The following is a 27,890-nucleotide window of genomic DNA, read 5'->3' as shown; positions in this document are numbered from 1 at the left end:
GGAAGAACTGGGTATCACGTCGAGATATTACCTTGTGTATAAGGCCTATATGGGGGATTTACTTTCTTACCTTGATCTTCTCTAACTCTTCTCTAACGTTGGCCAACAAGGAAGCAACTCGGGGAATGTTGCTGTGGGGCATCAATGGAACGCCGGATTTTATGGCCGGCGAGGTGGGTTCTACTTCTTAGCTAGGCAACCGAACAAACAGATGGTCGAAAGTGCAGGCAGACGCTCGCCGCCCAAGTAGCAAGAGGTTTAAACAGCAATGGCAACGACGCCAAAGGCAACGTCGATCAAAAAACGACTTTATTTTCAACCCACGAATCTCGCGAGAATAAAGATTCATTTAGTTTGTCTATATGTGAGAAATATCTCAGACAGAATATGTGAGACAGCTTCAAAATTCGAAAAAGAAATTTTAAAAATTGATCGTCGTATAGTTCACGTTCTCTCAAATATGCAGAATGTGGCAATCTCACTTTGTTGTTTTGTGACCCTTTGTAAACAACGGCAAAGAATTGAGCAAAGAATTATAATGCAGGCTTACTCAGCCATTGTATTCGTTTCCGTTGCCGTTAGAGTTTGCTTAATTAAACTCCCTAAAACCGAGTCAACGGCCAAACAATGAACAGTACAAAACACGCGTACAAAACAAACGAAAGCCGAGCCGAACAAAAAGAAAGGGCTGAGAGCGCATATACAATAACATTAATTCCCGCTACTTTGTCTCAGGTAGTTTCGAGAAAGTCGCTTCCGTTGTCCACCCATCGCGCGAGTAACATCCTCGGAAGAACTGGGTACCATGTCTAAAAATAACTTATGAAGGATCACCTTTGGTATAAGGCCTATGGGTTAAGTCCATGAAAAGTCATTTTTGCCGATCTGACAAGCGTAGTATATAAAACCACCGATAATAACGAGAACTACGGGTTTTAGTAAATTATATTATGCTTTTTCATAGAAACACGACTGAACGACCCACAGTACCTTCCATACATCCCTTATATCCCGTATATTGGCAAACGTCAGATGTCGTTTGGGGCCACCGGTGGCAATGTTGGCCAACAGGGAACCAACTCAGGGAATGTTGCTGTCGGACATCAATGGAACGGCCGACGAGAACTAGGTGGGGTACTGCAACTGGTAAATATCAGTGTAATCAATAAGTTTTCTTCAAGCTATTTGGCCACTATTTCTGTGCACAGGAAGTGTCTGTGATCTGTTGTCATGTTCATGATCAATCTTCTTGTTTTGTCTGCTTAGTGCGCGAAATATATAAAACCCGCTTATGTTTATAGAAAACTACGGGCTATTGTTCAATTGTAATGAATGCCTTTTTATTTAACAGAGGCACGCTCACTTTACCTTCCGGAACCATACATCCCGGAAATCCCGCAGCCATACATCCCAGCCATCCCGGAGCCATATATCCCGTATTACAAACGTCAGATGACGTTTGGGGCCACCGCTGGTAATGTTGGCCAACAGGGAACCAACTCAGGGAATGTTGCTGTTGGACACCAATGGAACGGCAAACGTCAGATGTACTTTGGCAACACCGCTGGTAATGTTGGCCAACAAGGAACCAACGCAGGGAATGTAGCTGTTGGACATCAATTGAACGGCCGAAAATGAATGCGCATTCCTTTCCTGGACATGCAAAACGGCTGCAGTTGTAGTTTAGTAGATATTTGGGTTAATGTTAGCTGAACACATGCAGGAAGAACTAATTGTAAAAGTAGTACGGCAATAAAAGGGGTTTAAAAAGCAGTTTGACTGTTTGTCTGATGAGCTTTGCTTTGATTGGTTTTGCATTGGTATTGCATTGTGGGAAGGTTATGACAAGAAAAAGATGCCGAGAATGCTACAGAAAACTGAATCCAAAAGTGTCACAAAATACAGCTAGTCTAATTGAAAACTAAATTTATACCAATGTTAATGTGCCTAACTCGTGTTAATGAGCCTTAAAACTCCCATAACGAGCTCCTCTCCATACTAAGTATCAACCAACTCTAAAATTAAACCAAATGCAAAAATCTCGGCCGCTAACATTTACGAGCCACTGCCTGTAAATATGGAGAATCCGACGACAGGTCGGAAAATTCGGATTGTCTTTTATTGCGTCAAAAAGACCCTTTTGGTGAAGTATTTACAGAAACAGTATACTTTCAAAGTTCCAGCGACTTCACATTTTTATGAAATCTAGGAAAGTTTGAAATACCGCTCAATCAACCAAGATGGCCGATGAAATTTATGCAAAATTGTACATATTCAACAGGCCAGTACAGAAAGAAGGGTCCTTGCCTAAATTTCATATTTGCACAGTTTGTAATTTACGCCTTGATCATTCCTCTAAGCTAAAAGTCATCTTGAAGTAAATGTGTTTTGTCTACTTCTTGGCCGTTTAAAAAAAATACAACTATCGCAATTTAATTTACATGTAAAATTTCAACTGATTTTAAAAGGTCATAACTCTTCTAGTATACGAACATCTCAACAAATAAAAGATTCTAAAGGAAGAACTATGCTATAGGTATACCATATCTAAATGGCTAGTTTGGCCTGTGAAAATTAAGCGCGCTAGACGAAAAACTCTAAAGAACGCCTTCCAAACTAAAATGTGATGTTCCAATTTGATAAAATTCAGAGTAAATACTAAGAACCATTTCAAAAATGGCTACTTTTTCGGTGTAAAATAGAAACCTGTCTCGGAGAAAAGTGATTTATACGTTGCAGTCTTGGAAGTTCCAATGGAAATGAGTGCAAAATTGACCTAAAGTGACACGTAGAGCTTAGACGGAAATCCATTATTGCCATTTAATTCCAAAGACGATTTTTGCAATACACTAAGAATCTTAAACTGGTTTTAAAACTCAGAGGAAAAGTTTCCCAGTTTGGAAGGAATGAAAAAATTCTTTCAAGCAATATCCTATTCTTTATTTGAACTGAAATGTAATGTTTAAGTCACGCATAAGAAACCGAATGATTTTTTGCATTTCTTGTCTCGAGAGGTACCTCCATAGAAAACGATTCCAAATTTCTGATCCCCCAAACAACACTAGAAAGGGTTCAGAATTTCTGATCTCCCAAAGAAAATTAGAAAAGGTTCAGAATTTCTCAGATCCCCCAAAGAACACCAGAAAGGGTTCAGAATTTCTGATCCCCCAAAGAACACAGGAGAGAATTCAGAATTTCTGATCCCCTGCAAAGCCAGTGTTACATCCAATGTAGCCACATTAAATCATAACATTGAAGACAGGGTTTAGATCTTGCTGCCTGCCTGAACAATGTCTAATCAAAATATTTTTTCTTGATAACAATATTCAATTAGAAATTTTATACAAATATAGCATAATTCTTAACAGATTCCATACACTCAAATTATACTGAGAGAGTGATGAAGAACAAGTTTCTTCACAGCAGTCTATTAATATTAGTAACAGTAAACATCACACATTGTAATACAATGATCTATGCACTTAAAATTACAGTAGCTGTAAGTTTGAAAAAACAATAGCAAACAGTACCTAAGAGGATAGGAAAGTTCAGAATTGACCAAAACAGTAAGATTACTCAAACTGCACAACTGTAGGCATAAATGCAGACTCCACTTTCTCAGTCAGAATTAGCCCAGCTTATGTGAAGGAAAAATTTCTAAGAATTTCTGTTTAACATGGAAACAAGGCACCTGACTGTTATATAACAAACAGAGCGTTCAGGAACACTACAGCACATTACAGGGATGACAATTAAAGACTGCAATTTACATGTACATTTAAATTTGCAGTTGATACATTTAAGTGGGTCATTGTATTCTACATACATGTATACAGTGTCCTCCAAAAAGTTGTTGTCATATAGCAGAGGCCATGGACTTAAGCTTTGCCCAACACGTTTTTACGTCTTCAATCTAACTTTTTGAGTGGGCTACCAGTTCATTCACACTTCAGTTAAGCAACCAGTTTAACCATGCTCAAAGGAGAAGAGTGTGGGCAAAATTGTTTTTATAAAGACCTGACAGATATGGATGCAAGTATTGTAGCTAGTGCTACAAACAATTGTATTCTTTCTTTTTTAATTTGGCATACTCATCTTGGAGATGTTTCCTGGTAGCTGGCAATAGTTTGCTGTCCTCAGTTAAAGAAGCCCTCCTAAAAACGATCATATCTAATAACTAGTTTATTACTAACTTGATGCTACTTGTAACTATCTCATTCCTGGTTGACGGATGAAAATCTCTATCTTTTTTCTATCCAAGAGGTTTTGTAGATAGAGGATAGCTATCTTTGGCATGGCTTAAAGCTAACTAATATCAATCCATCAGATAGTTAGGCAATAGATAGACTAGCTAAAAACTAGCTTCCTGTGTAGACAGTCAACAGATACTTAGATGGCCTACCTATCCACTAACTTGTCTATCCAAAAACCACCACTAATGTAGTAAGCCAAAACCTAGGCTATCTGAAGACTAGTCCTTATATTGAACAATAAAACACTATCCTATCTGAAACCTACCTCTGCTGTAATTGGTAAAAAGATAGCCTATCTGAAAACTACCCATCACTCATATCGCACTGTGATAACCTACCCAAAAGCTAACTGAGCCAGAGATCTAAAAATTATACATCACTCATGTACATGTAGCACTTTAATATTAACCTAACCAAAAGCTTTCTTAGTCACAGGTGGTGAAAATATACCTAACTATTGAAAACTCTTCATTTCTCATTTTATACGGAACTTTAATAACTGCTCTTCAAATCCTAAACCTAAGTGAAATCTCTCTATTTACATAGGAAAATGTATAAATAACTCATAGCTTTATCGAAACCTGCTACAGTTGTACATTAAAATTAAATACCAAAAACCAGGCACATCCACATGCAAAAGGAGGACAAAATCTGGCTGGAAATGAGTTTCCATTATGTTGCGATTTATTACAAAACATACTTAAATTTAACATATATCTTTCTAAAATCCTGTTTGAAACACTTCTCAGCTACTTAAATTGGAGTCTAGTAAATGTTTACATTCTTCAGTAAATTTTCATGAAATGTAAACAGATTTCATGACTGGAAAAGCACAAAATATTCTTGACATGAATTTCAAATTTCAATTACATTAATTTCTTCATGAAAGTATTTTTTTCAATTAATTTCATCCATGAATCATGGGTTTTTCAAATTATGGTAAGACTTACGTAGAAAGTTCTGGAAGTGGTTAAAAGTAATTTTCCGTAACCTAGCTGTGTATTATATCTGCTGTTCTAAATAACCTCTCTTTGCATAACAAAATGCCAAATTCTAAAGAACCTTTGAAACACTGCCCAATTAAAGAGAACTTCAACCACCCTAATGAAAATAACATCAGTCTTTTGCAACTCAAGTAATAAGTGGCAAACAAAAGGTCTTGATAATGTAATATGCATATCTAACATAACCTCAAGAGCACCACCATCAACCTGAAAATCAAAAAGGCGAAGGATGTTGCTTTTTGATATCTTGTGTTTTATGTGTTGTATAATACATACATGTATGCCCACTTGATCCTAGACAAGATATACACTAGCTATATGAAGTATATGGAAACCACATGAGAGAGCTCACATTTATTGCACTTATTGTACTTTTACAATGAATGATTTTCCCAACACGAAATTGTTCGTATATTGTTATGTTGAATGCAGTTACTTTCATAACTCCTTTAGGAAATGAACATTTGCATTCACGAAATCAACAAGACTTAACAGTGTGTTAAAGCATCTGCATCTTCTGTAATCTTCCACGATCAATTAACCCGGCCAGAACGTTTCCAGTATTTCAAGAACCTTCACAAATTATGCAAGAAAATCAGTTTACCTTGGAAAGCTGCAGGAACCATAAGCTTTTTGTAAACCTGACGAGTGTAAGAGAAACCGCCAGCTGCTGGCAAATAGTTTGATTGCCACGCTGTTTTGCCAACGAACGTTCATACTTTTCCACCTTTACTGGGATCTGACTCAACTGGAATAACAACGGACGTCTGTAAACAATTTGTGACTGCTTTCCAACGTAGAACAAGGCTATAAAATAACAGAGAGCTTTGTTATCGAATCCTAACAACATATGCATTGACCACGACCTTTACCCGCCATTTTAGTGTTTCCGTCCGATCCCATAATCCTTCGGTGAATCTGATAAATGAATACTTTTGACCAGCAGATTCCCTTTCCAAAGGAGTCGGTTATTTGCGCGCAATTTCGAATCCAACATTGTCAATAGCAGCAAGAAGCATGGAATGATTTGTCCAAGTTCAAATGAGTATCTTGATTGCTTCGATGAAAGAAAGGCAAGTCGCAGAAAAGCAAGTGTATCATAATTGTTGCTCAACATTACAGCTAGCTGCTCAATCTTTGAATCGAAATCAATGTTGTGGCTGAAGAAATTTCGTTGTTATATTTATTTTGCGATCACTGAAACATAAGGAAAACGTTTGTTCTCCTGATTTTATTAGCACGCGTAACGAAGAAAGTATTCGCACGCATTTCCTATGTATGAAATGCTTGCATAATAGCTTGTTAGTGTGCTTTTTGAAGAGGTAACTTAAAGTTTACACTGAATTGATTTGAAGCTACAGATCACGCTCGATACACTTCACTCCCGCATTGCTTACATACTGTTCATTATTCTTAACAAAAGAATACACTCCCGATCAATTGATTAATGAAAAACAGTGTTAATTCTATCGCTATTTATAAAAATATTTAGCTTCTATTGTTTCATTGCAGAGCAGAGGGAAAAAAAAAAGGCAAGAATAGCGGCCGTCAATCCGAAACGAACACATTAAAGCAGAAAACGGAGGTGGCGCAGACGGCAGCTGAGTACTGATTAAAATTCTTGTTATCTTTGATGTGAACTTTAAATAACAGCTTGTAATTCTGGAGCCTAAATTTACATCTTTTTGAATTGAAATAAAACCTTTCACTGTCCGGCATGAAACTGCAATTTTTGTCTCTATCCTTTGGCGTGGTTTCAAATCGTTATTAATAATGACCTATCTGTGAATATTTCATTTGTGTACTTTTCTGATGCCCTTTGCTCTGTGATCCATTTTGTCTGTAATGTGCTTAAAGTTACTATCCAATCGTTACTTTTTAGCTATCAGACATTCTTGTGAATTATAAATAGACGGCTATTTCTGTCCTGTCACCTGATAAGGGGGATCAGAAATTCTGAATCCTTTTAAGAATTATAGGTATATGACCGTTTTGTTCTGATAAGTTATGCACTGGGGGATCAGAATTTTTAAATCCCTTTAAGTCATGTGGGATCAGAAATTCTGAATTGTTGTAGAATTATAAATCAACAGCTCTTTCTATCGTGTTAGCAGATTTGGTGGGGGAGGGGGATCAGAAATTCGCAATACTTTTAGAACCATGAACAGATAGCCGTTTTTCTCCCGTGAGGTGATGGGGATCAGAAATTCTGAATGCATTTAGAATTATAAGTAGATGACTGTTTTGCTCTGACGGGTTGTGGACTGGGGATCAGTTTTTGAATCTATTAAATCCTTGGGTGATCAGAAATTTTGAATCCTTTTAGAATCATAGATAGATGACCGTTTTATTCTGATAAGTTGTGGGCCGGGAGATCAGAAAATCTGAATCTCTCAAAAAACGAAAGCGCGATGGGTGCACGATCTTTTTTACATTAAATTGTACATTTTGGTGAAATTGGATGTATTGTCCCTGGCGGACTCAACTGAACACTTCTTTTTCTCCTTCCAATAAGCCAAAACCTTTCGGAAACACAAACTTTTTCGGCATCAAATACCAGTACCCTTCGGAATTTTTCCAAATTCGAATGCCACATTTTAGTTTGGAAGGCGTTAAAGGGCATTTTGACTAATTGCGCCTTTTTTGGACGAGCGAGCAAGACCTTCGATTTCGGAGTCATCTTTATGCACGTAATTCGACATGTTTCATTACACAAATTATTCTTTATAATTTATTGAGAGATTCGTATACTAGAAGATTTATGACCTTCTAAACTCAGTTGAAATTTTACATGTAAATAAAATTGCGATAGTTGTATTTTTCAAACGGCCAAGAAGTAGACAAAAAACATTACAGGAATGATCAAAGCGTAAATTAGAAATTGTGCAAATATGAAATTTAGGCAAGCACCCTTCTTTCTGTACTGGCCTGTTGAAAATTTGCAATTTTGCATAAATTCCATCGGCCATCTTGGTTGATTGAGCGGTATTTCAAACTTTCCTACATTTCACAAAAATGTGAAGTCGCTGGAACTTTGAAAGTATACTGTTTCTGTAAATACTCCACCAAAAGGGTCTTTTTGACGCAATAAAAGACAATCCGAATTTTCCGACCTGTCGTCGGATTCTCCATATTTATAGGCAGTGGCTCGTAACATCCTTCTCACTTCCTTACTACTCTTAATCCCTATCCCATTATCCCTCGTAAAATTTTCGGTTTAATTTTCTCTTAAGGACACGTGTATTTTCTAATAACCTAGCCAGCTTTTTGTATAGGCCTTTAATTATTTGCATCTTTCTAAGTATCAGTACTGATATAAGTAATGGTAAGGAGACTGACTGGAATCAAATGCGGTCTGTATAATCACCCGTACGATTTGCAAATCGGACAACGGTAATTCAGGAGTCTCACATTTTTAATTCAATAAATACAGTCGAACCTATAATTGCGACAACCCTGTCATACTGCAAGCGACAGTATGACAAAATACTAAAACTTTCCAAGAAAAATCAGTATATTTGTTACCTCTTGTAAGAGACGGAAATTTCTCAACGAGAAGTACCAGATTTTCTCTCGAAATTGACTTTTTATATGGATAAAATAAACAGCAAATGAAGGCAAAAATAGAGCAAAATTAAAATTTGGCGGCAGAAGTAGGCCTTACACGGATATGAAATGTGATATAGTTTTTTTGAGCTCAACGAGCCTTCAATTCGAGAAAACCGACAGAAAACGTTTCCCCCCCCCCCCCCAACCACCCCCCACCTCCCTAATGGTTTCCAAAATTGCCGATCGCAAAGACTGAAAATTAAGAAATCTGAACATAATTTGTGTTCGCGTGATAATGAGAATCAAAACTTGTCGATCCTTTTTTGTAAAAGTCCCTTAAGTATCCAACTATTAAAAACAAGTTATACTTTGACTTACGTGCGATTCGAATTTCTATAGTTTTTGCAATCGCAATCTATTTATGCATGCTACTATGACCCAGTACTATTTCAGTTGCAGAAACAAAGCTTAAAAAATAATCAGGACTAACTTGAATTCCAGTTTCCATGAAAACTGTGATGCTGTCAAATCGTCTCTAGTACCATTTGAGCTGTTAACGAAAGTCAGTTGTCTGTCCCCAAAACAAAAATCAGTCTAAACAAAATCACCCTAAAAATTCTCTTGATACGTACTGTTAAGATTTAAATAACTTTTTGTGGCATGGCCATATTGTTTTGATGCAAGAAATGTAGTTTATATTATTTCTGATGCCACCCGTAGTTCAAGTCGTATGGGGTGAGCCAGAAAAAGAAGTATTTTTCTGCCCTTCTAATTAACTTATTTTCCTTTTTTTTTTTCTTTCTCGACATTTTTTTTTCAGTGAATGGTCAATGACAAAGTTAGGATAAAACCGCCATTGACCCTACCTAGTCGCATTTTGTCTAAACTGGATCGGAGATCTTTTTGACCGCAATTTTCACCACTGGCACTTAAAATTGGGAAATCGAATATAACGGTTTTTCAAGCGGTCTTGACACTTTTTTCGCTAGCCTTCACAAGTTTGTTCCCTCAGTAAATAGTTGTCATCATTTAAAGATTAAGAAGCCTAGAAAAATATGGCTGCGAATGCGCTGTTTCAAAGTTCAATGCAAGGAAGTCTTGGAAATTGTAACTCAATTTTGTGTTCAACGATTTGATTTGTTGTTGTTGATCTATTTTAAAGGGGCAAGCCATCTGTTAATAGGAAAGAATTGTTTCAGCTGGTAACCAAGAGTGATACCTCACTGCTACATGTACATGTGCGTGAACGATAATTACGCAAAATTTCGATACCAATATCTATGCAGCAGTTTTCGTATTAGCATTAAATGTAACTAGAATTTGACAGTATCCGAGTTCGTGAGCTGTTTGAATGGTCACGTTTCGTCGTCTTGGAGTTCAGTTTGAATCACGAAAGACATGTGGATGTAACATTTATTTACCCTCGGCAGTGTTTATAGCACAAAGACTAGTGGGGCCAAGCAAATAAATGAAACAAAAAATTCAAATTGAACATAACCAGTTGGCTATTTACAAGCGTGGCCGAGGATTTGAACTCGGGGCTACCGTGATCATGAAACAAATCCAGGTAGTGGTCAGAGCGGGACACTAACCCAAAACCGCTGGATTGCGAGTCCGACACGATGGCTTCTCGGCCAGGCTGCCTCCAAGGACATTTCCAGGATATTCCCGAGGCGGAACAATAATTTCCTTAGTAGCAGGATAACAAACTTGCGCAGTACTGCCTACTTCATTGCCTTTTTTTGTAGTATTTCTCTAACAACTGTGCTCGTTGATCGTAATTTTCTTGTACCAACATTAGCCATAAAATTACTTAAGTGAAAACTACTATTATTAAAAAAAAAAATTGCTAAGATCTAGAGGGATCGAAACCGCGGTATTGCTTGAACGACAAGTCTACGAGCCTCCTAACAAAACAGGGACTATTAACAGTCTCAAGAAAACCTGACATCATCGCAGATAAAAGCAATGACGACCACAAGATGGATCTGGATGAAAAATCATAGGATCGGAAGAACTTCTAAATTCAGAGCTTTTGCCTGCACAAAACCACACAATATCATAAACAACACGCAAAACAGTCCACAGACTTGCGCGTGATCATCCACATTCACAGTGCCAGAACGAACAAACTGGAAGAACAAAAAGCTCGATGAAATTGATGCAAGAAACATAATAACGGCTCTAAGGCCCAGTTCAGACGCCGAACTTTTCATGAGCCGAACTAAATTCGAATTTGGACCGACCCAAATTATCAAAAGTACGCCTGTTGATTCAGACGTCAAACTTAATTCACCGAACTTAATTTAGTTTGAACCAAAACTAGCATGAGCGGTTTTCAGGCAAGGTGTATGTATTAGGTTCGGCACATGAAAAGGTCGACGTCTGAATCAAAGCCGTTCCAAAGCCGAAATTCCCGGCTGAGCTAGGCGGGAAGAACGGCTGAGCCGTTCCAAATTCAAATAGCCGTTCTTAACTGATTCAGACGCCGAACTTTTCATGTACTTAATTCAACGTGTTAGGTTCGGTTCGTGAAAAGTTCGGCGTCTGACCTGGGCCTAAGAAGGAAAGCTACAGCTATCTCTGGCGAAGCCGGACAAAGATAAATATGACACCCGTGATAGGAAGCGGCATAACTTACAACAGTTTATCAAACAGCCAGGCCCGACGTAATAATACAAAATGCAAGTAAACAACATGTTCAGGGAACATTTCAAACTCTGTCCCCTCAGAGCTAATATTGAGAGAGCTTAAAGTGCCACTGAAACGAAATTTTCGTACCCTCTTTTATTATCCCAATCTATAGTTTCAAACGTGCTTAAAGTAATGGTGAACTTTATTTCTGTCAAATCTTAACGGAAAGTGCTTTTTTTAGCTGTTGAAATCGACTTTTTGGAGCAAAACTGTGTCCGGGCTCTGGAACCGAGTTAAGGACCTTGTGACGTCACTGGTTGTATTCACGCAAGAAGCGGTATAGATCCTCTCTTGTTTTCACTTGATTTGGCCAAGTTTATTCTTCATATTGTCGATATCTACTAGTTTTCTACCTTGTAATTTCTGTCCAGCCTTGACAGGTAATACACATCATAAACGTTGGAGGGCGCCAGAGAGTGTAGATTCACCAAAATAAATGCTACAGATTAGAACAGCTCAGTGTGCTTCTCGAACATCTTGAGTACTCGATTGGAGATTTCGAAGATGAGTGTGGCAAATTTTATTTCACGTCCTGAAGTCTAAACACGATATTTCGTCGTCTGTTTTCAGCCTGGTTCTGAAATTTGGATTCTCACGTTTATCTAAGGTCTATTAACAAGGTTCGAATATATCCTCAGCAACTTTACTGCATTAAAAGCCGTAAGCGCATCAACCATCCGCACAATCACGAAGTTATTAACGACCATTAACGACCATTAACGGTCCACAAGCTTTGAGTCGAGTACTTCTTTGCACACAGAGGGCATCTTTTTATGATACTAATAAGTGAGAGTTCTTGTGGTAGACAAAATCTATCTTTGAAAATTGTGATCCGCAGCAGGGTTTGCTTTATCGCCGCATAAGTATCAGTGTAAACAAAGCGGGAATTTCGCTTCTCTTTTGCACGTATCTCCCAATTGCAATATTTCAGGGCCGATGGATTACTTTGAGTTCTTTAGCACACACTCATGTCTATGATCTTCATTTAATAGTATCCAAGTTCAAAACAATTCATTAAAACGTCATTATTTTACACTCCTTTCGAAGGTTTATTAAACAGAATTTGAACTAATTTGCATATATGACCTTTCGCCGCCGACATTGTCACGCTTTCTCTCGTTTCCTGAAAACATACCTGTAGGGTCATGGCAGCTTAGTTTACCTTTATAGTTTAAATTCGCTCCCTCATATAAAAGAAGAGGGTTTCGTAAATTGTTGCTGTTGTGATAACTTGTAGGATGTAGCAGATACAACTGGACTAAAGGTCACTGTGGCACAATCTCGTCCGCTGTGAAACTCACAAAGTGTCCGGTTTCCTCGAAGCGAAGCGACTCGAAAACTCGAAGCGTTGTTGTTGCGACTCGAGCAGCAGCAGTCCGGATAATATTTTCGAAAGCCGCTTTCTCTTGTTTTCATGTCTTGTTTTACTTTATGAGTGTAGATATTGTTTAATTGAGTGCTGGCCATTTCACCAAGAGTCCCGATCATTTTGCGAGCTAAGAACTCCCACTCGTTCGCTTGCTTACATAAAATATTCTGCAAATATCCAATTAAATAGACTGGAAAGCCCCAGGATCGACTCTCCACCTCTTCATGTCTAAGGCTACTGTTATTATCTGCTTTACAGCTCTGAGATGTCCTTAAGATGTTTTTTTGGGGGCTTCGAACAGTAATCTCTTCTCCCACAATCACTCTAAATTTTCAGCGCGGCATGAGAGTAATACAACCAGTGACGTCACTAGGCTGTTTTGGCCGCGCCAAAATGGCCGCCAATTTTGGGCTTAACCAGCCAACTTCGAACGGCTGAAAAAGCAGTTTTCGCTTACCGTATGCGAAAAAAAGGTTGCAGTGTTTCCAAGTAAGGTTGAAACTTTATTACTAAGCAAAAATCTCACATACAAAAATTTCGTTTCAGTGGCACTTTAAAACATATCTAGCAGTACAAATAAGCCAAGGAAAAAAACCAGCACGTGGCAAAAAACAGAGGTATCAAACTCTACGAGTTACACGCGGATAACAGCGGAAACCACACAGACCTAAGCCTCTAACGGCTCTACTCTGGTGAAATGTCCTCCTAAAATCACAGGATTATTGCTTAGCGAAACATTCAAAGATCCCCCTATCGTACCATACAAAAGGGCAGATCCTTAAAGATATACTAGTTCGAGCAAAACTTTCAAAGCGGCTATTACACGTGGTTAGGAGTTGTGAAGGCCTGTCACCCCATTGTTATCACTAAGTTGAATATTTACATAGATATATGTGCTCCAAAGCCGCCCTCATTTTCTAATTATTGAACATCGGCTCACTAAAACAAGTATTATCAAAGCTCACTTTACAGTTCCCAAGACGTGCCTGCGCGTATTGCACTTGAAAACGGCGCAAGCGTAGCTTCTACATTTGTTTAGGGGAGGCTTCTTTCATGAGAAAGTGGGAGGCGCGGTGGCCTCATGGTTAGTGCGCTCGTCTTCGGATCGAGCGGTCTGGGTTCAAACCCTGGCCGGGGACATTGTGTTGTGTTCTTGGGCAAGACACTTTACTCTCACAGTGCCTCTCTCCGCCCAGGTGTATAAATGGGTACCGGCGAACTTACTGCTGGGGGTAACCCTGCAATGGACTAGCATCCCATCCAGTGGGGAGTAGAAATACTCCTAGTCGCTTCATGCTACAGAAACCGGAATAAGCTCAGGCCTGATGGGCCACATGGCTCGCATGCAGACTTTACCTTCTTTCATGAGAAAAGAAATCGTCGAGACAGAATAACTGGAAGGCCCTGATGATAAAGAATTTAAGAAAGGTATAAAGCCAGCTAGGAGAATGTCAAACTAAGACTGACAGCCATTCTTGCGTTCTTAATGTCAGTCTCACAGAATTTTATTATTAAGTCATTTCCGAGTTACCTTGTACCTCTTTCTCAAAACAAGTCTTTATGTAAAACCTTTGAAATTTATCTTTTTATTTATTTATTTATTTATTTATTTATTCATCTATTTTTTTGCATGAAAATAAACATCTAGATGAAACGTATTTTCATATGAGTGGTTTCGCTTGAACAGTCGATTTGTTGCAGAGGGAAAAGGCAACTCGAAAGTGGTTTATTTCATTTTATAAATAGGTTTTTCTGATTACATTCTAAACCTTTAGATCACCGACCGTTTTTGAAAGAACGATAATTAAGCGTTATTTGGATACCAATTTGTGCGTGTTAATAACATCTTTGCTTGAGATGTCACTATAATGTAAAAATATCACGCAAATTCACACTCCACGTCATGCATGAGCGCGCGCGCTAAGGAATGAAACGAACAATGATAGGGCAAATGGTTACTGCTGTAGCTTTTCCTGCAATTAACAATCTTGGACGTTCGGTGACCCCTATTTTTATTTTGATGGATCGTTTTCTCTACCGATTTTCTACGTTTAGCGAAAAAATGGAGAAAATCTATCAACTAGAAGTTTAATTTTTTTGCAAAACTGCATCATCGAATTCCGTTCTTTTCAGTTAGCTCTTCGTTTACCTGTGCGACGGTTTCAAATGCCTCCTGAAGGGTTAAGTTTTGTTAAAACGTTGGTAACATTTAGAATTATTTACTCAACAGACCCACTTCTACAAAATATGACTAAGATCGTTTGCCTCGTTCGACTCACCTTTGATATTTTTTAACTATAAACCCTTGTGGACCATGCTGAATTACGTGCGTCAATTTTTCAAAATCAGGGTAGTTTTTCACGCGCTTAATCTCTGAAACGAAGTCGGTGACCCCCCCATTTTTTTTTTTTTTCATTTCTTACACAAGTAACTCATTATCTGACTGCAGCAAAAAATTTTAAAGAAAAAGTCTATCGACTGGAAAATTTTCCCGCGAACGTCCTTAATCCTTATGTTTTGTCCACCTAAATTGAAGCTCGATTCTCACTGAAAACAGTTCTAAACTAAGAAGGTATTAAATTCTCTCGAGAGAAGATGGTTAACTTGTCTAGTCGAGCCTACTCTCACTCATTTTTGCCATCTTTTGTTTACAACTGTAATCTTTGATCGTAATTCTTCCAAATAACGTTAGCCTTAAAATTGACATAAGGAAAGGAAGACTACCCAGCTTTAGTCTTGACGTTACTTTTGGATGATCTTAAGTTTTTTAAAGTTTCTAGCGTAAAGACGAATTTTAAGTTTTTCCTGCTCGATGAAAATTTTTCGTTAAGTAAATATTACGAAGCGTATCCCAAACAAACCAATGTGAGCATGCGCTGTTTTTCAGTCTCTCCAAGTGCCGACAGGTATTGGCAGTTGTAACTTGAGCTTCTGTTACGTATATTTTCACTACTGGTCATCGGGTTACCTGAAATAACCACTTTCCTTCTAACAAACGGCTTGATTCTTTGAAATAAATCGGCCACTTTAAAGAAATTGAGATGCGAAAATAAAAACCTTTGCAATAACGGAAGTTAATAAGTCTTATTTGAAAAAGTCAAAAAGGCATGAAACTGATATGATGCTTTGTGTGCTCTAAAAGCCGCCCTAATTTTGTAATTATTGAACAGTGCATTATTCAAAAAGAAGTATTATTGAAGCACAGTTTTCAGTTCCCAAGACGTACCCGGCTGCACGTATTGAACTTGAAAACAGCGCATGCGCAGCTTCCACATGTGTTTAGGGCAGTCTTCTTTAATGAACAAAAAAAATCGTCGAGAGAGAATAACTGCAAAGTTGTGCTCATAATAGAAATTTGAAGAAACATGTAAGTTCAGCTCGGAGAATATCAAGTTAAGATTAACAACCATCTTGCATTCCTAATGTCAGTCTCACCGAATTAGATTAATAGGCCATTTCCGAGTTACCTTGTGGTTCTGTTTCAAAAAGAGCCTCCATGCAAAACTTTTAGAATAAAATTGAGTTTGATTTGCATGAAAATAAACATGTAGCGGGAACACCTTTTCATAAGAATGGTCTCGCAAGAAGTCTTTTTTTTTTTAAGTCGATTCTTATCTCGAAATGATATTCTTCATATCGACTGGGGGATTCTTAGCATAAACTGGCTTTTCCATTAAAGCCCCGCACCAGTTATTTAAAGAGAAGTTTTTCCTACGTGATACATGTACGGTTTTTATTCTTATATTAATTATTAGTTAGTTTTTGACTAGGCAGCCTTAGATATTTTATACTTGCAATTGTGCTGAGGAAATTTTTCCGCGTACAAACAAAGTTATTAATCAATCTCGGTAGTGGCCTATTTCATTTTATAAATAGTTTTTTTTTTTTTTTTTTTTCTACTTTTCTATACACGTTTTCATCTTAAGTTAGCACGCATGTATTTGACCGAGCCTCAAGCTCATAGACGCTTGAATGAACGGTAATAAAGCACTATTTGGATCACAGGCAGCCCAAGCTTTCTCTATGAACCACACAAGTAACACAACATGGCATCGAATTATAAGGGTTTATATGGGATTTTCTACAAGATATCCATGGAGGTAGTTAAAAGTGAAAATTCTCAATAAAAATCGCTTACCTTATTCCAGACGTGTGTTGTTTGTTCCTGGTGTGGTTATTTTACCGATTGAACTTGATTTAAGCGACTTTTTTGAACTCCGATTTTCCCTCTATAAAGAGAGGACAAGGCGAAACACCTCAGTCGGAACAGCCTGCCGAACGAAGTCAAAAATCCCAGGCTAAAATGTACCCACGGCCATAAATCTACTGCAGAATTCAAGGGCAAAGGTTGATCTTTCATTTCAATCCTCTAGCCACACAATTGCAGCCCTGCGAGCGACGCCAGGCGGCTCTTCGTGTCTCCAGTGAAACGATAGAACTATGGAAGAGCTCCGTGTCGTTTGATCCGCGACCCAACGACCGTTGAAATCGGCTTGGTAACCTCGTCATGTTGGCAAACCAAGACTCGCGGGGGTACTAGACCACAATTTGTCAACTAAACTTCTTGTAATCCCCTCAGGTCGAATTTACAATACAAAATAAAAATCGTACAGAACGCTTTTGCAAAATGGCTTCCAAACCAAAGAAACTTAAGATCAACGGCGAAAGCTCCGTAGAAACTGAGGAGATACAATCATTTTTGAAGTGGAAGTCGTGGTAAGTTTTCTCGTTTATGCACCTTTGATTTGTTTGTATAAAATATTCCCGAGCTGATAAACTAAATTTGCTTCTCTTAGGGTATTGTGGAATTACGAATATTGTGAGGAAACTGTAATGGAAGCCAGCAAAATTTTGTCTAGAACATACGAAGAGAAAGAAATTGCCGTAAGCAAATTGAACTCTGTTTTGCTCGGGAGAATTCTTAACGAATTATGGGGAGATGAAGTTAAATTGGTAAGGCGAGGACCAAGTAACTCAAAGGTGCGTAAACGTGAAAACTTACCATGACTTCCACTTCAAAAATGATCTCCTCAGTTTCTACGGAGCTTTCGCCGTTGATCTTACGTTTGACAAATTTGACAAATTGCGGTCTAGTACCCCCGCGAGTCTTGGTTTGCCAACATGACGAGGTTACCAAGCCGATTTCAACGGTCGTTGAGTCGCGGATCAAACGACACGGAGCTCTTCCATAGTTTTATCGTTTCACTGGGACACGAAGAGCCGCCTGGCGTCGCTCGCAGGGCTGCAATTGTGTGGCTAGAGGATTAAAATGAAAGATCAACCTTTGCCCTTGAATTCTACGGTGGATTTGTGACCATGGGCACATTTTAGCCTGGGATTTTTGACTTCGTTCGGCAGGCTGTTCCGATTGAGGTGTTTCGCCTTGTCCTCTCTTTATAAAGGGAAAATCGGAATTCAAAAAAGTCGCTTAAATCAAGTTCAATCGGTAAAATAACCACACCAGGAGCAAACAACACATGTATGGAACAAGGTAAGCCATTTTTATTGAGAATTTTCACTTTTAACTACCTCCATGGATATCTTGTAGAAAATCCCATATAAACCCTTATAATTTGATGCCATATTGTGTTGCTTGTGTGGTTCATAGAGAGAGCTTGGGCTGCCTGTGTTTGGATACCAGTTTGTGCGTATTAATAACATGTTTGGTTGAGATGTCACTATAGTGTGAAAATATCAGCTTTTATCTTTAGTCAGCACGTATGTATTTGAACGACGTTTCAGCTTATAGACGCTTGAACGAACAATATTTAAGCATTATTTCGATACCAATTTGTACGTATTGATAACATGTTTGCTTGAGATGTCACTATAATGTAAAAATATCAGTTTTCGCAGTGTTTTAATTGTTTAGTAATGGTCATGTTTTGTCCGTTTAATTTGGAGCTCGACTTCCACAGAAAACATTTCCGAACTATCAGGGTATTAAATTTCCCTGAGATAAGATGACAAACTTGCCTAGTGGAGCCAGAGCCGTTCCTGCAGTTTGTGTAATTGGTGCTCTTTTAGTTGATTTAATGAATGACCAAGTTTCTTTTCTACAAAGAAAGGGCATCGCGCCAAATTTGAATCGGCCGTTTTACCGACTTGACCGTGTTGAAAGCAGTCGTCGATCGATGAAGGACTTTTGGGAATAGCCGGCTTTTATTCTCTGCCGTTCGTTGACACTTCGAATCTCAGCGTTATTCAATCAAGAGAGCTTTACAGAATTTAATTTCTCCCTGACTAATTCCGTCTTCTTTAGTTTGTTCGGATTCTTGTCGATACAAGCTTGATCTACATAAGTTTAAAACATTTGTCAGGCAGCTCTCTGGTCGATCGCTGGATAATCTAGACTAAAACAAATAATTCCCGATCGGTTTGAACACGATTTTGTCTTATCAGGAGGCGTTACTCAATGCCACAGCTTTTACCTTTTGTCAATATTGCTGACTACATACTGCACTGTACACGAATAAATTCATTTGAGTTACGGAAGAGAACTCGTAAACGTTTTGATGGAAATCCTTTTCTGCTCCCGCGACGATCGCGCGCGAAGCACATGAAAAGTGCGAAATGTCAATCATGTTTTTCGCGCCAAAAAATTACGCTCTGATTCACATTCATGCAAGTGAAACTAGTTGACCAATCGCGACTTACGTCGCTCGCACTTGCCCTCGCGACTTCGTTGCTCGAAGATTACCCTCTCACTTCACTCGAGGGATATGGATAGGTCAAGGATTAAGAAAAGGTCGACTTGTGGCAAGTCTAATGGGCATATTGCAGGAGCATTTCCATGGTAGAGGAAAACTTCTTGAGACAATATAGATCTAAAAAAGATGCAACAAAAGGAATCGATGCCCTCACGAACTTTAAGACGTGTTCAGAGATTTTGTCTGAATTCGTCGCCTAAGATTTTCATGATTTAGGCAACAAAGAACTCGCTTAGCTTTTGAAAATTCAGTTATTTAATGTTCTTAGTCATGTTCGGTCCCCTTAAAAATAACATACCGGAAATCTAAGAACAACAGGTCCTTCCCACCAAGTTCAATTTCACCATCATGTACATGTTTTAGCACAGTACTCTTGCGCCAGTTTTAGGTCTCAGATAATACAGTCGTTTCAACACTTTTTGTAAACGGTACCGAGAGACTGCCGCGCGCCACTTGTCGGCTTATGTCAATGTGCTTCACCAACCATAGGTAAATAGATAACCTTCATTACCCTCGGTCATAGTTCGTTATAGCCAAAGGTTAGTGAGACCGAGCAACTCAATTTCAGGAATAAATAGTTCAAATTAAACATAAGCAGGCGAATATTAACGTTAAAAGCCGACGTTTCGGCGTCATCGTGACACCATTCTCAAGGCAAAGTGAATAAATAATGCGAAGATTTGATTTCTATACGATCTCTACAAATTGGCATAATAACAAAGCATCACAAGTTCTTCAAGTGAATACCTTTGCGCGAAACGAGTCCGTTTGCACGTTTGGGAATGGTTTAAGTTTTCTTATAAAAACGATCTTCTTAATAGACCAATTTCGATATATTAAAATTCAGTCTAACACAATAGACGTCAGCACGAATCTCTGGGAAATCAACCCCACAAACACTGTAGTTATTCCCCAGAGCCTCGTGCCGAGATCAATTGTTTAAGGCTGAATTTTAATATATCAAAATTGGTCTATTAGGCAATCATATTTGTTAGAACATTTAGATAGCACGTGAAATTGTTCTGAAAGACAAGGAGGTACGTTCGGGTTATGTTCGCTCAAATACACGTAATGTTTACAAATTTACGACGATTTATGTTTGTGTCTGTCAACGCGTTCGTGGAGGTGGCGGCGAGTGTAACCAACATATCCTGCATCACACAGGTTACATTGAAATTTATAAACTAGACATTGTTGGTTAACAATGCTAATTTGTAGAGACTGTATAGAAATCAAATCTTCGCATTATCTATTCACTTTGCCTTGAGAATGGTGTCCCGATAACGCCGAAACGTTGGCTTTCAACGTTAATATTCGCCTACTTATGTTTTAAGAAATCATTATTGATGAGGAAATTAAACGTAATATGGTAAAAACCCCTAACTCGAAGTAGGCAAACTGGTTGACTATGTACAAACGTAGCCAAGTAATTAACTCGGGTCGTGAAACAACTCCAGCTGTCAGGGAGAGAATTGAACATGCAACCTCCGGATTTCAAGTTCAGCGCCCTAACTACTCAACCAAGTTGCCTCCCGGCAATAACCTAATTAATCGCCAAGGCTGATGGCGAATTTTGCATAAAATTTCCTAGCTTTTAGTTCCTAATTTTGACCATGTCGATATGATCTACAGAATTTTTGCAACTTACGGTTTTGCCAAGATTCGTTTATGAACGGATACCTCCGCTAAAAGCACCGACGAGGCGGGGATGGGTCAAGCGGTAGGGAGTACAAGGACAGCGAAAGAATGCATTGCTGGGCATTACTAATTAACTCAAACCCAGACACAACGATTTTGGTCGTTTTAACACAAATTCGATACAACGGAGTTTCATCTATAACGAGCTCCCGTTAAAACAAACATTAGAGTTAATCTTTCGGCCCTTCGTTATATCTGGCTTCTAATGTAAACCCAAAATAGGTTTGTCCCAACAGACCAAGAAATAAACCCAATCAATTCACTTACGCAGTTCATACCAATGGGAAAAGCGTCATTGAATCTTAATTGTTTTCCGTTTCCTGAAGTTGTTTATTTCCGTTTCCGAAACCTTTCAGTTCGTTTCCGTTAGTTGTTCGTGTCTCCTTCTTGTTTTTTTGCGCCTGATTAAGCTCATGTGCCCTACTGTACATTATGTTCGAATTATCTCAAGCACGTTAGAGCGACTAATGATAAATTATAGCATTTTTTGATCGGTTCTTGCACGAAAATCTTAGTTGACTGGTCGTGTTTCAGAAAAGAAATAAATAGAGACAAAGGTAGTTCGAGATAAAATTGAAAAGAGACGAGCTTTCGGGCTCAGTGCTCTTGACTCGGTCGCAACCCCCAAATGTCCACAGAGGACTCAGCAGAGATAAACTGTTTCATTTGAGTTAGGGAGCAGTACTCGTAAACGTTTTGATGATCGACGATCGCGCGCGGAGCGCATGAAAAGTGCGAAATGTCAATCATGTTTTTTTACGCCAAAAATTTACGCTCTGATTCACATTCATGCAAGTGAAACTAGTCGACCTCTCGCGACTTACGTTGCTCGCACTTGCCCTCGCGACTTCGTCGCCCAAAGATTACCCTCTCACTTCGCTTGAGGGAGATAAATAAGTCAAGGATTAAGAAAAGGTCGACTTGTGGCAAGTCTAATGGGCATATTGCAGGAGCATTTCCATTCTAGAGGAAAACTTCTTGAGATAATATAGAACTAAAAAAGATGCAACAAAAGGAATCGATGCACTCACGAACTTTGAGGCGTCTTCAGAGATTTTGTCTGAATTCGTTGCCTTAGATTTTCATGATTTAGGCAACAAAGAAATCGCTTTTGAAAATTCAGTTATTTAATGTTCTTAGTCATGTTCGGTCCCCTTAAAAATAACATACCGGTAATCTAAGAACAACAGGTCCTTCCCACCGAGTTCAATTTCATCATCATGTACATGTTTTAGCACAGTACTCTTGCGCAAGTTTTCGGTTTCAGATTATACAGTCGTTTTAACAAGAATCAAAACTTGATCAGGATTTTAAGTTAGGCATGGAATCATGTCGTGTTTTATATCGGGCGGCGAGCACCCCAGAAAACAATTTCTGTAAACGGTTCCGCGAGACTGCCGCGCGCCACTCGTCGACTTGTGGGTCGATGTGCTTCACCAAGCGATAAGTAAATAGATAGCCTTCATTTAACCTCGTTCATTGTTTATAGCCAAAGGTTAGTAAGACCGAGCAACTCAATTTCAAGAATAAATAGTTCAAAATTAAACGTAAGCAGGAGAATATTAACGTTAAAAGCCGACGTTTCGGCGTCATCGTGACACCATTCTCAAGGCAAAGTGAATAAATAATGCGAAGATTTGATTTCTATACAGTCTCCACAAATTAGCATTAACAATAACAACATTTATTATTTGTATTGCGCCTTTTCTATAAAATATCCAAAAGCGCATCACAACAATAATTAATAACTAAAATTTTACAAATCTTCCAGCATTAATAACAAATGATCACGATCAAGAAACACAACAACAGGAGAACGGTACAACAACGGACCACTGAGGGTACAGCTACTCGCCGGAACAATGGAACAATAGGAGGATCGAAATGCACCAATCACAGCCGTCCTTTGTGATATAAATGATACCGTGCAATCAGTCGACCTTATCGCCTGAAGAAGACTAGCAGTAAGCAGTCGAAACGTCGCGATCTACATCTCAAGTGACTACATCGTGAGACAAACGATAATACACTTTATTATTGTATCTACCACGATGAATAACAACAACCTTTTCCTCGACAACTTTATTTATATTTAATTTTACATTATCATTTTTAATTAACTCAATAATTGATCATTGCATCTTATATGAAAATTATCGTGACGATCACTTATGATGTGAGACTGCTTTCTGAGTCAATAAACTAGAACTAGAATGTACACATTTCCTGTGTGGCAAAATATAACAACGACACTAACGACAACAGCAACAGCAGTTCATGATCATGTCTTTCCGTGTCTTACTTTCGCCAGAAAATTTTCTTAATTCGAAACCAACTCAAACCTAGGGCATATAGCACAAGCCAAGCATTGTGCCAACGATTGCTATTGATGAAACCTTTCACCTCTAATACCAGTCCACTTGAGGGGCCACGTTGCTTTATAAGCCGGCTCACACTTATTATACCGGGTGATCCATCAGGGAAGTATATCCTTGGAAGAACGTCCACGAATCTATCGACGCAATTACGAAATCTGGTGGATAAATTTCTTAGCCGCTGAAAAAGGAGACAGATATCACTGGGTTTTGAGGAACGAAGAGCTGTCTCGAGAATATTGCTCACTAACTCATTGGGAAGCTGGTCAAATGAACAGGTAGCCTCGTTGTGGTGTTCATTCATGGCATCGCAAACATTTTCCTCGACGCTGCAGTCAACTGTCCACTTCCACCTCCATCATGTTCACATTCTCGCCATCACTGTCATTTCCTTTCTCCGAAGTGTGCTCATTATCACCATCCTCTACCTCATCCTCTACCTCAAGGCAAACATAATGTTCTCCTTCGCCTTCTGCAAAGTGTCCTAGGTGAAAGTTCGCTACTGGGACACCAGTGAAGGGAGAGATGATAGTGTTTCCTTCTACACCGAGGGAAGAATGAATTGTAAGCTGCACATTGAAAAGGTTAGAAGCGGCCTGCCGGGTGATTTGATCTCCATATGTGCCCCCTTTAATCATTTCAGCTAAGTAATGAGACCATGCTTGGCCAGCGTATAGTTCTAGGGGAAAGCCGTGAAATTCACTATCTGCGGTTCCATGTTTCAGCTTTTTATATCCCGCCGACTTAGTTTCTTTGAATGTTTTACCAACAATTTTAGATACATCGGATGTTTTCACAGCTTTCTTTCCATTAAAGTATAAGGTAGGACTCTCTTCAGGACCAAGAGCAAAGAGGTCTCTCCTTTTCCAGAACCGCACGACAGCACTCTTCTGTAACCGTGTCCGTTGATTCACCGGGACGTTAAACTTTCCCTGGACAAGCAGTAGTAAAGTTTCGTAGGTTTCATCATCCATCGTATGCATAAAAGCTTCTCGCGCCCTTTTTTGCTTTTCTCCAGCTACGCTTGATCGATTCTGCCATTTCATGCAGTGACAGGGTTTCCGCAGCAGGGGTGCCAGTAACGCACTCTCCACATAGCTTTTTTTTTTTTAATAAAAGAAGATGGTGAACTTCTTGAACGGTATCAAATCGTGCAACAAAAACCTTTTTAGAATTGATCGATTTTTTAGGTAAGTTCTTTTTTCTCATTTTTGTCCGAGTCTTGGAATCAAGTTAGGTTCACGAAAAAGAAAGTAATAAAACGTCAACGTTTGCGTGACAATGGGTGGAATTATTTCACCTGGTGGTATTCCATTCTCCATTATAAAGATTTAGGAAATTTTTAAGGAATTGAGAATTTTATTTTGCAAAATTTATACACCTCTCGGGCTAAAATTATGCCACTTGCTTATTGAAAATATAGATTTACATAGAAGTATGTGAGTCGTTTAGCTCCCGATATCTGCTAAAAAAGAGCATTTGACAAACTATATTAAGCCAGTGTTGAAGGGAATCCAGCCAATTTGTATGCTTCGTGAAATTATCGTGTGAAGAGACTTATTAAAATTTGCGTCACCACGTTATTACACATTGCGTAGACTGACGTTTATTACAAAATGCGTCTTCTGCATTTAATACAAAATACTGCAGGTAATTACAAAATGCTGCAACTTTTATTACAAAATGCGTAGTTATTACAAAATGCCGCAGAACACACCTTTCTAACTATCAGTACTGATATAAGTAATGGTAAGGAGACTGACTGGAATCAAATGCGGTCTGTATAATCACCCGTACGATTTGAAAATCGGACAACGGTAACACAGGAGTCTTATGTTTTTAATTCAATAAATACAGTCGATCCTCTGGTTGCGACAACCCTGTCATACTGCAAGCGACAGTATGACAAAATACTAAAACTTTCCAAGAAAAATCAGTATATTTGTTACGTCTTGAAAGAGACGGAAATTTCTCAACGAGAAGTATCGGATTTTCTCTCGAAATTGACTTTTTATATGAATAAAATAAAGAGCAAATAAAGGCAAAAATAGAGCGAAATTAAAATTTGGCGGCAGAAGTAGGCCTTACACGGATATGAAATGCGATATAGTTTTTTTTGAGCTCAACGAGCTTTCAATTCGAGAAAACCGACGTAAAACGTCCCCCCCCCCCTGACGGTTTCCAAAATGGCCGATCGCAAAGACTGAAAATTAAGAAATCTGAACATATTTTGCGTTCGCGTGATAATGAGAATCAAAACTTGTCGATCCTTTTCTGTAAAAGTACTTAAAGTATCCAGCTATTAAAAACAAGTTCATACTTTGACTTGGGTGCGATTCGGATTTCTATAGTTTTTGCAATCGCATGCAATCTATTTATGCATGCTACCATGACCCAGTACTATTTCAGTTGCAGAAACAAAGCTTGAAAAATAATCAGGACTAAATGGAATTCCAATCTCCATGAAAACTGTGATGCTGTCAAATCGTCTCAGTACCATTTGAGCTGTTAACGAAAGTCAGTTGTCTGCCCCAAAAACAAAAATCAGTCTAAATTAAACAAAAACTCCCTAACAATTCTCTTGATACGTACTTTTAAAATTTAAATAACTTTTTGTGGCATGGCCATATTGTTTTGTATGCAAGAAATGTAGTTTATATTATTTCTGATGCCTCCCGTAGTTTAAGTCGAATGGGGTGAGCCAGAAAAAAAAAGTACTTTTCTGCCCTTCTAATTAATTTATTTTCCTCTTTGTTTTATTTTTTTATTTCTCCACATTTTTTTTCAGTGAATGGTCAATGACAAAGTTAGGATAAAACCGCTATTGACCCTACTTAGTCGCCTTTTGTATAAACTGGATCGGAGTTCTTTTTGACCGCAATTTTCACCACTGGCATTAAACTTAAAATTGGGAAATCGAATGTAACGGTTTTTCAAGCGGTCTTGACACTTTTTTCGCTAGCCCTCACAAGTTTGTTCCCACATAAATAGTTGTCATCATTTAAAGATTAAGAAGCCTAGAAAAATATGGCTAAGAATGCGCAATTTCAAAGTTCAATGCAAGGAAGTCTTGGAATTTGTAACTCAATTTTGCGTTCAACGATTTGATTTATTGTTGTTGATTTATTTCAAAGAGGCAAGCCATCTGTTAATAGAAAAGAATTGTTTCATCTGGTAACCAAAAGTGATACCTCACTGCTACATGTACATGTGCGTGAACGATAATTAGGCAAAATTTCGATGCCAATATTTGTGCAGCAATTATCGTATTAGCATTAAATGTAACTAGAATTAATTTGGCAGCATCCGAGTTCGTGAGCTGTTTGAATGGTCACGTTTCGTCGTCTTGGAGTTCAATTTGAATCACGAAAGACATGTGGATGTATCCTTTATTTACACTCGGCAGTGTTAATATCACAAAGACTAGTGGGGCCAGGCAAATAAATGAAACTAATTCAAATTGAACATAACCAGTTGGCTACCGTGATAATGAAGCAAATTCAGGTAGTGGTCAGACCGGGACGCGAACCCGGGACCGCTGGATTGCGAGTCCGACGCGATGGCCACTCGGCCAGGCTGCCTCTAAGGACATTTCCAGGACATTCCCGAAGCGGAACAATAATTTCCTTAGTAGCAGGATAACAATCTTGCGCAGTACAGCCTAGTTCATAGCCTTTTTTTGTAGTATTTCTCTAACAACTGTGCTTGTTGATCGTCATTTTCCTGTACCAACATTAGCCATAAAATTACTTAGGTGAAAACTACTATTATATAAACAAATTACTAACATCTAGAGGGATCGAAATCGCGGTATTGCCTGAACGACAAGATTACGAACCTCCTAACAAAAGAGGGACTATTAACAGTCTCAAGAAAACCTGACATCATCGCAAATAAAAGCAATGACGACCACAACATGGGTCTGTATGAACAATCATAGGAGGAACTTCTAAATTCAGAGCTTTTGCCCGGAGCAAAACCACACAATATCATGAGGGTCCCCAATAGGTTTGGCGGGATGCAGGATTTGTTTTCTTTTTTTTCACCGTGATATTTGGGATTTGAGCGGGAAGCGGGAAATACAATTACAAGCAGGTGCGGGATTTCGTGTTTTTATAGGGTTGTGATGCGGGATTTGTAAGGGGAACATAGCGGGATACGGGATTTCAATTCTTACATGACCTCATAAATTGTTATTGACCAGCGCAAAAACCACCAGCTGGCAGAGACGTTCGTAA

The 27,890-nt window shown here is 38.6% G+C and overlaps 3 protein-coding genes across 3 annotated transcripts in view; 2 read left to right on the top strand and 1 right to left on the bottom strand.

Annotated features, from left to right (window-relative positions):
* The window catches only part of LOC145470029 (uncharacterized), a 399,370-nt gene that overhangs the window by 12,843 nt on the left and 358,637 nt on the right, over positions 1-27,890 (bottom strand). The gene's annotated exons all lie outside the window — the stretch shown is intronic.
* The window catches only part of LOC145470032 (uncharacterized), a 168,685-nt gene that overhangs the window by 3,794 nt on the left and 137,001 nt on the right, over positions 1-27,890 (top strand). The window lies entirely within an intron of this gene.
* On the top strand, positions 39-1,801 carry LOC145470020 (uncharacterized). Its single transcript, XM_081453854.1, has 3 exons — positions 39-173; positions 965-1,129; positions 1,352-1,801. The coding sequence occupies exons 2-3, from the start codon at positions 1,033-1,035 to the stop codon at positions 1,636-1,638; spliced, it is 384 nt and encodes a 127-aa protein (XP_081309980.1). The 5' UTR covers positions 39-173; positions 965-1,032; the 3' UTR covers positions 1,639-1,801.

The sequence above is a fragment of the Orbicella franksi genome, chromosome 15 (genome assembly GCF_964199315.1).
Source record: "Orbicella franksi chromosome 15, jaOrbFran1.1, whole genome shotgun sequence".
NCBI lineage: Eukaryota > Metazoa > Cnidaria > Anthozoa > Scleractinia > Merulinidae > Orbicella > Orbicella franksi.
The sequence above is the reverse complement of the archived record's forward strand: the minus strand, read 5'-3'. Positions and strand labels throughout refer to the sequence as shown.

Coding starts and splice junctions, on each gene's coding strand:
- LOC145470020 (XM_081453854.1), top strand. CDS start 1,033: ATGTCGTTTGGGGCCACCGGTGGCAATGTTGGCCAACAGGGAACCAAC. Junction 1,130..1,351: donor GAACGGCCGACGAGAACTAG/GTGGGGTACTGC, acceptor TTTATTTAACAG/AGGCACGCTCACTTTACCTT.